This window comes from Dermochelys coriacea, chromosome 7, assembly GCF_009764565.3.
Source record: "Dermochelys coriacea isolate rDerCor1 chromosome 7, rDerCor1.pri.v4, whole genome shotgun sequence".
In the NCBI taxonomy this organism is placed as follows: Eukaryota; Metazoa; Chordata; order Testudines; family Dermochelyidae; genus Dermochelys; species Dermochelys coriacea.
Genome location: NC_050074.1, coordinates 72,087,859 through 72,100,971, shown reverse-complemented (window position 1 = coordinate 72,100,971; position 13,113 = coordinate 72,087,859). Strand labels below are relative to the sequence as shown.

The 13,113-nt window shown below is 42.1% G+C and overlaps 1 protein-coding gene across 1 annotated transcript in view; it reads right to left on the bottom strand.

Annotated features, from left to right (window-relative positions):
- CHAT (choline O-acetyltransferase) overlaps positions 1 to 13,113 on the bottom strand; it is a 56,630-nt gene that overhangs the window by 41,764 nt on the left and 1,753 nt on the right. Inside the window, exons 2-4 of the mRNA XM_038410228.2 lie at positions 8,811 to 8,952; positions 5,599 to 5,790; positions 2,690 to 2,808 (exon numbers count right to left, since the gene is read on the bottom strand). Coding sequence (XP_038266156.1) covers positions 2,690 to 2,808; positions 5,599 to 5,790; positions 8,811 to 8,870 — 371 coding nt within the window. The 5' untranslated portion in view covers positions 8,871 to 8,952. The remainder of the gene's footprint in view (positions 1 to 2,689; positions 2,809 to 5,598; positions 5,791 to 8,810; positions 8,953 to 13,113) is intronic.

The following is a 13,113-nucleotide window of genomic DNA, read 5'->3' as shown; positions in this document are numbered from 1 at the left end:
AATAATAATTTTTTTTGGTTCTACAGATAAAAGCACACAACTCATATTTTAATATCAGTAGTCTCATCTTTCTGATGCGATGGATGTGCCCTCTCTCCCCCGCTGCGGCAGCCCCTGAGCTGGGGCTGGGAAGGAGGAGGGGGTCTCTCCCTCTCCCCCCCACAGCAGCCCCCGAGCTGGGGCTGGGAAGGAGCGGGGGTCTCTCCCTCCCTCCCACACCACAGAAGCCCCTGATCTGTGGCTGGGAAGGGTGGGTATCTCTCCTCCGCCACAGCAGCCACAGAGCTTAGGCTGGGAAGGAGGGCTGTCTCTCCCCAGCAGCCGCAGCCTTGGAGCTTGGAAAAGTTGCCTCTCTGGCCGCCACAGCCCTGCACATCCCAAATTCGCCCCATCACCTCTTCTCACCCCACTGCCTCCTCCCACCTATCCCTTATTCCCCCCAAGTCCACTACCTCTCCTTACATGTGTGTCTTCTCCAGGGTCCAGGCACCTAATTAGTGGAGCCCTGCCTGCGCGACTCCATTAATTAGGTGGATAGCCCTTCATTCTCTCGTGTGTGGCCATCCAGGCATGCACTTTAGAGAGAACTATTCACGGACCACCTGAACGGAGCTCACGGACCACTGGTGGTCCACGGACCACAGTTTTAGAACCTCTGCTCTACAGCATAACAGAGTCTGTCTCTTGGCAAGAACAGAAAAAAACAACTACTATGATTAATTTTAAAATACACATGCAGAGGAAGAATTAGTTGATTAGTGTATATAATTAGTGTTATGTATTTTTATGAGCATAATGCCTAATCATGGACCAGGACCCCATGGTACTAGGTGCTATACAAACACAGAACAAAATGACAATCCCTGCCCCACAGAATTTACAATCGTGTAGTGATGATCCTTACTTAACAATTAAACAAAATTAGACTGGATACCACAAGGGGATACTTGGAAGTAGTTGTTTACAGAACAGGATGGGGGCTGCATCCTTGATAGGAGTCTCAGCAATATAAACGCTTAAATACTACTTGGTGTATTGAAGTACTTGCTGTCGTGAAATATATACTCTTGCTTCATGGCTGTAGGGCAGGAACATTATTTCCTCAGAATTCCCATTTGCTGTTTTTCTGAATGGGATCTTCTATGCTAAAAGTTTTTGCTTGTTACACATCATATGCACTAGAGAAATGCAGAACAGTTTCATAGAAAAGAATGTGCACAGTGAATCTATTCAGTAACAATAGGAAGCACGTTTATTTTAATGTTTAGAGTAGGTTTAAAAAAAAAGACATGGTGCTCTGTCTATGCAAAATTTTAATATAATACAGATCAGCTTCAAGGTTCTGCCTGTTTTTTAAAATTATAATAGCATAAATTCATATGCAATTTAGTGTTTCAATAATGTGCAGCTGGAAAGTACTAAAAGCAAAGAGGAAATCTGCAATATTTGAAAGTAGATTTGCTTTGTATTGCTTTTTGAAAAGGGGAAAATGATTTGGCAAAGGTTGAGAATTGGAAGTTACTTTTTAAATAGCATCTGGGGATGTATATTGTGTACTTGGCTTATAAAATTTGTTTATTCTTTATGTTTTCACTTTTTAAAATAAATTTAGCCACCCTTATATCCATATAGGGAAATGGTCAACACCAAAATTATTCTTTGGATGCTGGTGATTTTAGAAGCAACAGGGCTCCAGAATTCATTGGTTTTATGTGCAGCAGCAGGTATAATCAGGAGTAATGCAATTACTTTTTGATATAAAGTAATTTTTGAAAACACTGTCTGTTAAAGGGACCCTTCTCCCCCAAACCCTATTTTCTTATCCTTCAGTCAACTCTGTTGTACATAGCCTAATTCTTCATGAGCCCCAGAAATGATTTTCTTCTAGCTCATGTTTTAATATTGCATCTCCAAGTTCTTTTCTTTGGGCTCTGCAGCAGTCTTTTCCATTAATCTGTTATCTGATCAATGACAACAAAGCACTCACTGTTGTTTTAGAATGGATTTCATTGTATTGTCAGAGGGTGTTATTTCTTGATACTAGTTCTTGGTATCCCAGTTGTTTCCATTGCACTTTCAGGTTGTTTTGACACTAGCAAAGTTAGTGCCCACTTTCCTCACTTGTGCAGCCTTGGGGTACATGGTGGGAGATCGGGCAGTATACTAACTTTTGGGCTTATATTTTTCCCTACTCATCAGTCCCCAGGAGATGCTCAACTGAGCACAAATGTTTTTCCTGCATGGCACAAAGACCTCCAATTAGGGTGGCTGACACGTAGGGCTCTGCTACAGATTGCTGAGTTGTAACTGTAGCATATTGGAGACTGTTCCAGTCTAAACAGCACGCATGGAGTCAGGATTTCTTTTCCCAGCAAAGAGCTCTGATTTGGGAAAGTATCTGATGAGCAGTTTAAGATGCTTCAGTATATCCCTAGTTTTAAAAGTTCCACTAGTACATTTTGTCTAAAATGATCAATGTGATGGCAAAATTTTCTATTAAAAGTATAATTCTTAGCTTAAGATTTCTGTGTGAGTGAAACTAGAAACTGCCTATAGCCAGTATGTACGGTAGGGAACGGTTTAATGACTGGCAACCTTATTTGTTCAAACAAGCTACTTGCCTGTTTGCCAGAGTAGCATATTAAAGGGTTTTTTTCAGAGGCAGAAGCTGTGGTCTTTAATACATTACCTCAGCTGGTCATTCACATCCTTGAAATGTTGACGAGCAAAGATAATTGCAGGGCTGGAATTGACTGGAAGAGCCAACCGGTTGCTGAGGTACATGTCATCCAACCAGTAGTTAAACACCTAAGGGAAGGGGAGGAAACATCTTACAACCAAGTAAAAGTGTGTGTGTGTGGGCGGGGGAGGTGGCACTATGCATTAAATATGGGCTTTGATTAATGGGGCCATTGATCATTTTCAGTCTGGACTCAGCTCACTCTAAATCAGCCACAAATCCATTATCCTATCATTCAATCTATGGTAATTTACAGTGTGCACCATATTAAAAAAACCCACAAGTTTATTGTATTATTACCTATATATTTGTTCACAACAAAGTAGATTTAAGAAACAATGGTAAGTGTTTATTTCTTAATGGCACCAACTGTATTTTCAAAGATGGGTATAATTTAACCAGTGTAGACTTTCCTTGTGGAGATAGTTGCTGCAAATGTTGGTTGATATTGCCTAGATGCTATTTTTATTATCTATCAAGCACCTTCAGTGTACTTACTGCTATGCAGTATGTAGAGGTATACATAGCCCCAGTGAACTTAATAATCTAAGGCCCTGATCCTGCAGATAATAGTGGATGGGTGGAATCCTTAGCCTGCACAGAACCCTATTATAGTCAATGGGGCTTCATGCATGTGCAGCAGTCCGCTTACATGCCATCAGTTGTAAGATCAGGGCCCAAATTAGACAGACAGTATACTGTAGTTAAAAAACAAACACCAGGACCTAAATTTTCAAAAGTAACTAGTGATTCTGGGTGCCTGAGTTTTTGGAAGCCTAACATGAGAAACCTCAAAGGGACTGATTTTAACAGTGGGATGGTACTTAGCATTATCTGATCATTAGGACTATTTGAAGTGTGGAACTCCAAAATTGGGTCATCTAAAACACCAATCATTTGAAAATTTAGGTTCACATGACCATGTGAAGGTCAAAATTTCAAAGCAGTTCCAGCATAGGGTGTTTGCTTGTTTTTTAATTTAACAAATTTGTAAGTGGATTATGCCACTGAGAGATGGGGAGAGAAGCACATCAACTGCTGGCATGTCGGAGTGTGATAGTTATCAGTACTTGGCCCATACAAGCACAATTAATGACCTCCTAAGCATTTGTGTACAGAAGTTGAAAGTACAACAAAGACATTCTCATATCCTCAGCCACTGTTTCATGCTGTTGCTGATCACCACGTTTTGGAAGACAGAGAGTTGTCTGGAAAATCAAGTTGTCTGTCTGAATTTAGCAGACACACTTTGAGTACAGTAAATATAAACAGAGAAATTATGCAAAACTAATTATGAATTTATGCATCTGCTGAAAAAGATTTCCTTTGAGATTTTTTCAACGTTATTGGAACAGATGCTGAAAATAACTCCTTCCCCCACGTTCCCCGGAGTCTTCAGGAGAAGAGGCCAAAGCTTTATTCCTGGGAAGTTAAATTCCAAATTAAAATAACTCTAGTTTGTCTTAACAATTGAATGATTACTTTTACTAGCCAGACTGGATGTTGTGATATTTCAGAAAAGCCTTATATGTGGCTCATCTATCATTCTTGTACCCTTCAGGCGGGTCACATTTCTTATTTGAATGATCAGCTCTCTCCTTAAATAGTTATTAGAAACACATTTTTATTTAATAAATGTATTTTTTCTCCAACCAAGAAGATGAATTATTGTTTTAGGATCAGAATAACAAAAGGAGATTTGACTATTCAGTGCAGCTTGCAGATGATTTCTGTGTGTAGTCTATATAGCAGAGAGAGAATTATTTACTTGGAATGCGTTTGGCTTTTAAAATCCAGCTGTCATGTCATCATTACAATCCTAGGTCTGAATATAGGAACACTTTAATTGTTCAAAGGTTCTTGTGGATCATATCACTAAAGCTGGGGGGAAAGTCTGGCCTCACTGAAGTCAAGGGCAAAACTTCTATTTATTTTAGTGGGGCCAGGTTTTCACCCTCTTCCTAGATGAGATGGATAAACCTGAATACATACCATTTTTCTAGTTTAGTTACAATTTCTGTCACTCATTCATTATCCAATATGCTGTCACTACTGCCATTTTTCAGATTGGCCAGTAGAGACAGCTTCAGAATGGATGGCCTGTAACTGTCTGCAAATATCAAACACAATTTATCCATAACATATTGAACTTTTCTTGCTTTAGAGAGCAGAAACCTAGATTGTTTAAAGATTGAGGTCTTCAGCGTGGAGCATACAATTTTTTTTTTCTGCAAAGAGGGTATTTTAGGCAAATCTTTTCACATACTATACAGAAAGAAAAATAATAGTCTTCTTTAAAACCATTTTCCCCATGTATACAGCCCAGAATAATTTTATTTGATCACAAATCAGATGGAATTGGTACCCAATAGTACACCATGCCCACATTCCTTGTAGCCCCATCAGTTTGTGCAGAATTCAAACTTTTTTTTTAAATAAAAAATTTCTAACACCCAAGGCTGCCCAGAAAGCTTTCCAAAAGGGATGTGATGTAGCGCTCTCTGCCTGCATGTGCAAATAGCTTAAAATGATGGCTCTGAGAGATATGAACTGCCCTCATCCATACTACTGAGTTGTTGACCCTGAAATCTAATGATGACATTGTAAATATCTACATTTTTAACAATATCAGTGGCTAGTCATTTTAAAAACATTCCAGTCTACCCTTCTGGGATGTGAGTAGAAACTGAGCATGTTTTAATCTAGTCAGACTCCTGGACTTGATCCAAAAAGGTGACCTGATTTATAGCAACCTTAAATAAACGTTTTTCATGTAAATCATGTAGGTAATCATGAATAACTTATAAATGAGCAGCCTCTCACACAAGCCATTCTTTTTCTAATGTGCATTTACTTACCCAGTTTCCAGTCTTATCCCTTTTATCTAGAAGTTTTTGCTGTAAGGATTCTCCTAGGCCTCCTGCAACTCCAAATTGTTCTACTATGGCCTTGGTCTTCCTAAATTGCTCATCTGGAATCAAGTGTTTCACGCATTGTAGGTACATGTGCAAGGTCTGTTGCAGTGGAGGCACTGGAAGCTTGGGCAGTGTCTAATCATAAAAAGATGGAGTGGTAAATAATGTTATGCATTCATAGTATTTCTTTAGTTTTGGGTGAGTTACAACAAATGATGTGAATGTTTTAGAGGAATATATAGATTCGGATTGGATTTTGGTTTTGAGATGTTATCTGAGACCAAGCCCATACTCCTAGCTTTGTCCAAATGTCATTTCTATCACACATTTTTTTGCATTAACTGCTATAGAAATAGCATGACAATGTTTTTTTCTTCTTTGTATTAGAAAGATGAGCCAGAGGAAGGCAACGCTTAAAGAAATCACCTAGGAAGAGTTAAAGTTCTTCTTAAGGGAAGCCTTCCTGATGATGCTGGAATCTTACCAAGTTTAACTGAAAATATGCAGAGATTCTTTTGGAATTAGTTGGTGCTGCTCTCAACATGCAGATTGATTTTCAGGGATAGATGCACAGAGCTTTTTTTGAGGGTGACTGTGACAGGTTTCAGTTGCTCCACCAAGCCACTGGGGGGTGGTGGGGAGCTACTGCCTCACCAGCTGGCCTTGATCACCCTTTTTTGTCACTTAGGGAATTAGTGGAGGGAGGTGTGCCGGCCAGAGTCAGTGGCGCGCCCCTCAGGCAGGGGGAGCGCCAGCAAGAGTCTGTAGCGTTGTCGGGATTCTGCTACTCGAGGCGGGTTGGCCTGGGTAGGGGAACACAGGCCACCCAACTCCACTGCGTTCCACCCCAGGGCCCTGAGAGGGTCCCGCCACTGGGTCAGCGGGGAGCCATCTGCAACATGCTGACCAAATAGACCCACCGCACTGTACAGTTCTGCCCCTGGGCTACATCCTTCCCGGTCTCTCGAGCGGGTCCCTCTGGTCCCTCCAGCTCATCAGGGTATTCCGTGGCTGGCAGCTCCCGCTCCCGCTCCGCATCAGGCTCATGCTGACCCGGGTTACTGCCTGGCTCCTCCAGCTACTAGGCAGCTGGCAGTCCTGGTAGCCCCAGTCCTTCCTCCAGGTCAGGTTTCTCCTGGCCCAGGGCCTCCCCTGGCTCAGCAGCAGGGTCTGAAGGGAACAGCCAGCGGCCTGCGTTTGTCTCTCTCCCTGGTGCTGCCCTGACTGGGCTAAGGGCCCCGCCCTTTGTACCTCCTGTTCCCCTCCTCCCCTTCCCGGGGTTGGAGTAAGCTTGGTCTGGCCCCCGTCCACTCAGGCTGAGAGAGTGGCTCTTTACCCTCTGGTTCGGAGGCAAACCACCCTGGCTCCCTACAGTGACTAAAAGGAGAAATATGGAGGACCACATGACCTCTTTCTCTAGAAAAGGTTTCAGCCATCTTAAGAAAACTTCCCTTCTGGATACCTTTAATTCTCCTGGGGAGATTCCTTTAGTACCTACTGTCTATGTCTTTCTCATAAATCTGCATGCCATGTGCAGTATCAATGAATTCCAATGGGATCCTTGTATATTTTACATTAGTAGTGTCTCGTAGCATTTGGGGTTTTGAACACTGTGAGTGTAACTGTGTCACTTCAGTGGAGTTGGATCAGTGATGATGTTGACCCAAGATAACTTGGGTGTAAGATCTCTGATGAAGAGCGTAATTAGTTGTCTATAAAATAATGAATCAATGGTGGCTCTCAAACAGCATTCCTTAGTGTTCCCATGCATTACTTTGGGACATTATCACTTTGTTTTATAAATTGGAATTAAGCCAAACAAATATGAGCTTTCATTAAAAAAAAAAAGAGTAGAGAAATCTGGTGGATGGGGCAAACAAAGCAGAGATCTATGGAAGAATGGAAAAATATGAGGAATTTTGAGTCTATTGGAAATCACAAGTGTAGTCCCCAGAGAGGTGTACAGTGGCCTCGGAGTCCTGAAATTGATTTTCATCTAGTGAAGCCATCCATACCCACCCATTAGTATTTTGCATACAATGGGATGTTTGTGTGTATCAGTTCTTTTAATAGATATTCATTCTTTTGTATTGGCTTTTGTCTGTTTCATAAACAGGCAGTCTCAGGTTGCTTTTCCCTAGTTGATGTACTAGAAATTAATTTTTAACAGGTTTGTTCCTTTATTAGAGAAAGTATGTGAGTGAGAGAGAGCTGTGCTCTGAGCCAAGACCTGGGAACCAGGGAACTCTGAGTTCAAATCCCAGCTCTACCACTGCCACTCAATGCTGCAGGGAAAGGCACCACTTTGCCTCCATTTCCCCATCTGTAAAATGGGGATAATATTTAGTTACCCATGAAACATGTGATGGGATGAATTAACTGATGAAGATGAAGGGCCAATTTAGCCTGTAATGCCTCTATATACATCATAAGTGAAAAAGTAATTAAGTGATTTTTGTCCATTTGGTGCACAATACAGGCATACCACTTCCTTTGGAATTTGAGCAGTTCAGTGGTAATGGGCATGGAAATTTGTATGTCCTGGTGATGTCAGATACTCTGGTTCCACCATATTTTGTCCAAGTAACATTGCTGTTTGTTCCACATCTTTACTAAGGCCAAAAGTTTCATATTTGATGGATTTAGGTAACTAATTTTGGGCATACTCATCTGAATTTCTAGCCTAAGCTCCCTAAATCAATGTATTAACTTTTTAATATTTTTACCCAGCTGTCTCACGGCTGAGTTGTATGTGAGAAACTGATAGGTGGCGTGTATTACCTTGTGGTAGAATGAAATGAATACTGGCCATTTCAGACTTTGTTGTAAATAATCTGTTCTTTTTTTTGTTGTTAGTCTCTGTTTGAGATGTGGATAATAATACACAACTACCTAGTAGTGCAAATGTAACAGGGACCGGGTGAGGATGAAGTATTTGTATTTTGAATATGAAAAGTGCTAAGACTAGTTTAAGGTCTTGATACTAGAGTGTTGCAAGTGACCATTGTTTTCCAAAAATAAAGAAATGAGGTCAGGAACAGTGTTTGTATTTACCCCTGAGTTTCATTGATAACACTGCTCCTATTGATAATAACTAAAAATCATCTTTCTTTAATCCAACTCTGTTTTGTTTTTGTCCAAAAGCAGTCACCTACTGTCTCATCTTTGCTGCATGCATCTTTCTCCTTCTGTGTGGGTTTCTCTAGCACAGGCATTCTTGCATTTCTTTTGAGATCTTGTACTGAAGCCAGAAGTTGAAGCCACTTGGCGGCACTTACAGAGCAGCACACCTCAGTTCTGGAAATAGAAAAGATTTAAAGCCAAGTCAGTGACAGTTATTTATTACCAAAATGTGCACAATATATAGTGTTCCCTGTGCAAACATGCACTGAAGCTTAAGAATGCAAAACTGAAGAGAAACAGAAATACAATATCTAAAGTAAACTGAATTGAATCCTTTGAATATTACTTTGTCATTCAATTTGTTGCATTTCTCTATAAATTCATTTCTATAGAAAGATCCCATGCACTTAACGGGTTCTCTTTTGCCAGTTTTGATTCACTTTATCAGTCTAATTTACTTCACAGTATGTCACACCATTTCAGAGTAATGCCTGATCTGCAGACAGCATTTGTACTAGTATAACTATGTCAGTCAGGGGTGTGACTTTTTGTTGACATAGACAGTACAACCCCTACTGTGGATGCAGTTATACCAGTATATTCTATCCAAGGTACTTCCAGGGCCCCTGTTACCACAATATCAGAGCACCTCACACTCTTTTAATGTGTTTTTTTCCTCACAGCAAACCTGTGAGGTAAGGAAGTGTCAAGTGACTTGCCTTAGGTTACAGAGGAAGTCTGTGGCAGAGCAGGAAATGAACCTCCTGAGCCCCAGGTGAATGCCCTAACCATTGGACCATCCTTTCTTTTACCTGTGGCACTGCCTTATACTGGTATGGCTTGCTCTCCTTCCCATTCAGGTATAAACTATGCTAGTATAAGCAAATATATTGGTATAGCTGCATCCACATCAGGGGATTGGGCTGCTTTAGCTATAGTGGTATCGTTAAGGTAGTCCAACTTTTGTGAGCCGACAGGCCCAGATGCTTAAAGGTACTTAGACACCTCTCTGCCTCTCATTCAGGTATCACTGACATTTTCAAATGCTCAGCAGCTGCCAAACCTTGTAGGCACCTAAGTCTCTTGGATACCTAAATATCTGCCAGCCAGCATTTGCAAAGCTGCCTAAGCACTGATGCCACCCCCACAAGTAAAATAAATAGATGTAGATAGAGAACCTTCAATGTTTATAAAATACATGTGACTGTACAAATGCAAGGTAGTGGTATTATTGCTACAATGGGCAATGGGGGTTTAAAAGAATTGTTGAGAGAATTTTTGTGTATGAAAGTGAGGGGGTGAATAACTGGGGCATGCTGTGAAGGCACTGTGGGTTATTTCCCTCACACAGCTGTATGAAAGGGAAATTTAGGTTAGATGGCAGGAAAATCTTTCTGGCTCTAAGGGTAGTTAAGCTCTGGAATGGGCTTCCAAGGGAGGTTGTGGAATTCCCATCACTGGAGGTTTTTAAGAGCAGGTTAGAAAAACACCTGTCAGGGATGGTCTAGGTTTACTTGGTCCTGTCTTAGCACAAGGGGCTGGACCTGATGAGCTGTTAAGATCCCTATGGTTCTATGTCATCTTTGCTATTCCAGTCTTTTGGCCTCTGCACAGCTCTGCCAAAAAAGTGTCATTTGAATCCCCTTCTGTGATTCCAATCCAGAGCCTTTGCTGGACAAACTGACACTTGTAACATATTGTGAGATAGCTTTAAAACACTGGTGGATTTCCACAGGGCACTGGAATGAAACATACCAAACTCTTTTAGATCTGTGATGTGCTTTATCATAGATATTATGAGGTGAAAGGCTGCATTAACCCACAGTACCACCCAGCTCCCTATATAGTACTACAAAAATCTTGCCAAGTATTTATGAACCATTAAGCAAACAACATAAACTCAAAAAGAATTTAACAAAGAATTTAACAAAAGAATTTAAACTTTCCATAATGCTCACTGAAGTCTGTGGCATATGTAGCTGTGAACCTGTGATCCCTTAGTTCTCTGTGTACTGCCTTTAAATTCGTAAAAACCTACATTCAAAGCCAGAGCAGCCAGTTTGTCTTTGGCACTGATGCAGCCTGTGGTGAGGAAGCACACGTGGTGCTCTTTCAGGCAGACTTTACTTTCTTTCTTTATTGTTTCCTTTAAGTTGAAATAAATGTCATGCAATCTCAAAGTACGTGTTTGTTCTTGGTCTGTGGAAAAATCTAGCAAAGGCAAAGCCCCTGGGGTTAATAGAATCATAGAAATGTAGGGCTTGAAGGGACCTCAGGTCACGAAGTCCAGTCCCCTACACTGGGGAGGACTAAGTAAATGTAGATCGTCCATGACAGTTGTTTGTCCAACCTGTTCTTTAAAACCTCCTGTGATGGGGATTCCACAACCTTCCTTGGAAGCCTGTTCCAGAGCTTAACTACCCCTAGAGTTAGAAAGTTTTTCCTAATATTTAAACTAAAACTCTCTTGCTGCAGATTAAACCCATTACTTCTTGTTCTTCCTTCAGTGGACATGGAGAACAATATAAAGAAACAATGTGTATTATGTACAAGGACTTGGAGTAATATGGGAAAGCTGACACTGTAGTTGCTTTTGTTTTGTCTCTTCTGTGGATAGAGTCTCACTTTCAGTCTCAAATGCATCCGATGAAGAGAGCTCTGGCTCATGAAAGCTTATGATCAAATAAATTTGTTAGCCTCTAAGGTGCCACAAGTACTCCTTTTCTTTTTGCGGATACAGACTAACACTGCTGCTACTCTGAAGCTGGTCAATCTAGCATCTCTCACAAATTTTAAATTCACTTAAAGGTTGTACAAAGAAGACAAATGTTGCCCCAATGATGGAAAATCCCAGAGAAAAGTAAGATGACTTTATAGTTACTCGCTCTGATTGAAAGGAACATTGTCAAAGTTTGGGGGCCAAAAATTAATTTTCATATCTTTGATTATGAGTGGCTCAAGTACCCTCCCTCTGTTCCTTCAGTTAACTCCATGTTTTCAGCAGGATGCTGACATTTGCAGGAATCATGTAGTGTTCATCATATTTCAAAGCAGCAGCAAAAATCCACAACAGAGAAGACTGACCTCTTCTTTAGCAGATAACAGAGAAAGACTGGCCGATCTAATCCACTTATTTGGGTTTGTTTCCAACTCATTATTGGAGTCAATAGATAGCTAAATGCTATCAGTTAAAACTACTTCTTGCAATTTATAGTGTAATGGGAGTTTTACATGAACAGCTAACAACCGATCATGCTTATTCTCTTTGGTATCAAGAGTATGCACTTTGAGCTATGCGTTACTATGGCTTGTTAAATGTTTGAAAATGCTAAAGTCAGGACTATTTAATGATTAATTTAAGTCTCCCCCAGTCACATGGCCATTGCTTAATATATGATGTCTAGTGCGAAATCACAATTAAATCTTTTGCTCTTCCTTTTCATATTAAGACTTCTTTAACTATTTGATGTGGCGGAAGGGTAAATAAGTACTGGGATGAAAGTATGAAGGGGAACAGTTAGGCAGCATGTTAGGAGAAATGGGAGAGTGAAATCATTCAGATTTCATCCCTTGAGACATTTAAAGCTACACTGCAAGAAACAGTAGACAAGGCGGGGAACAGTCCTGGATTCGCTATGAGATCAATCAAGTTGACCCCGTAGGTCTTTTGCAGTGTGTCTTAGTGAGCAATGGGCCTGATCCCTCAATATGCCGAGTGCCTCCTACAAGGTCCTGATCCTCTTCAACTCTCAATGACCTCAATGGGGATTGAGGGCTTTCAGCACTTTGTGAGAGACCCTCAGCGCCCCTCGGGCCTGTTTTCTTGCGTGCTACCCAGGCCCGGGGTATGCCAGGGGAGCAGCTCAAGGATCCGCGAAGTCAGCGGAGGAAGGGAAAGAAGACTTCGAGGGCTCCAGCCCGTGCGTGGAATACCCACCCCAGGCGGAGTGAGAGCTACTCGTGTGAAGCCACCCTCTGACCTTCCCCTCCGGCAGTGTTGAGTGGGATCACGACCAACTGCCCAGCGCCACGGGGGCGCAGCCGCCGCGGGGCTGGGGAGGGCAGCGGGGCAAGCAGCAACGTTGCCGCTGCCCGAGAGCGAGCGCTAGAGGGAACATGGGCCGGGGGCAGGCGCGGGGGGGGCAGGTCCTGTCCCATTCACGCAGAGGAGGCCTTGGAAGGTTCGATTCCTTGGACCCCGCAGGGCTGCGAGCTGGGCTGGGCTCCCGGGCAGGGGCGGTGCGGCTGTGGGGTGCGGGCTCCCGCAGGGGGCACTGGAACGGGCAGCGGGTGACCGCTCCCGGTTACAGGCCGGAGGGCCGCTCCCGCGGATCA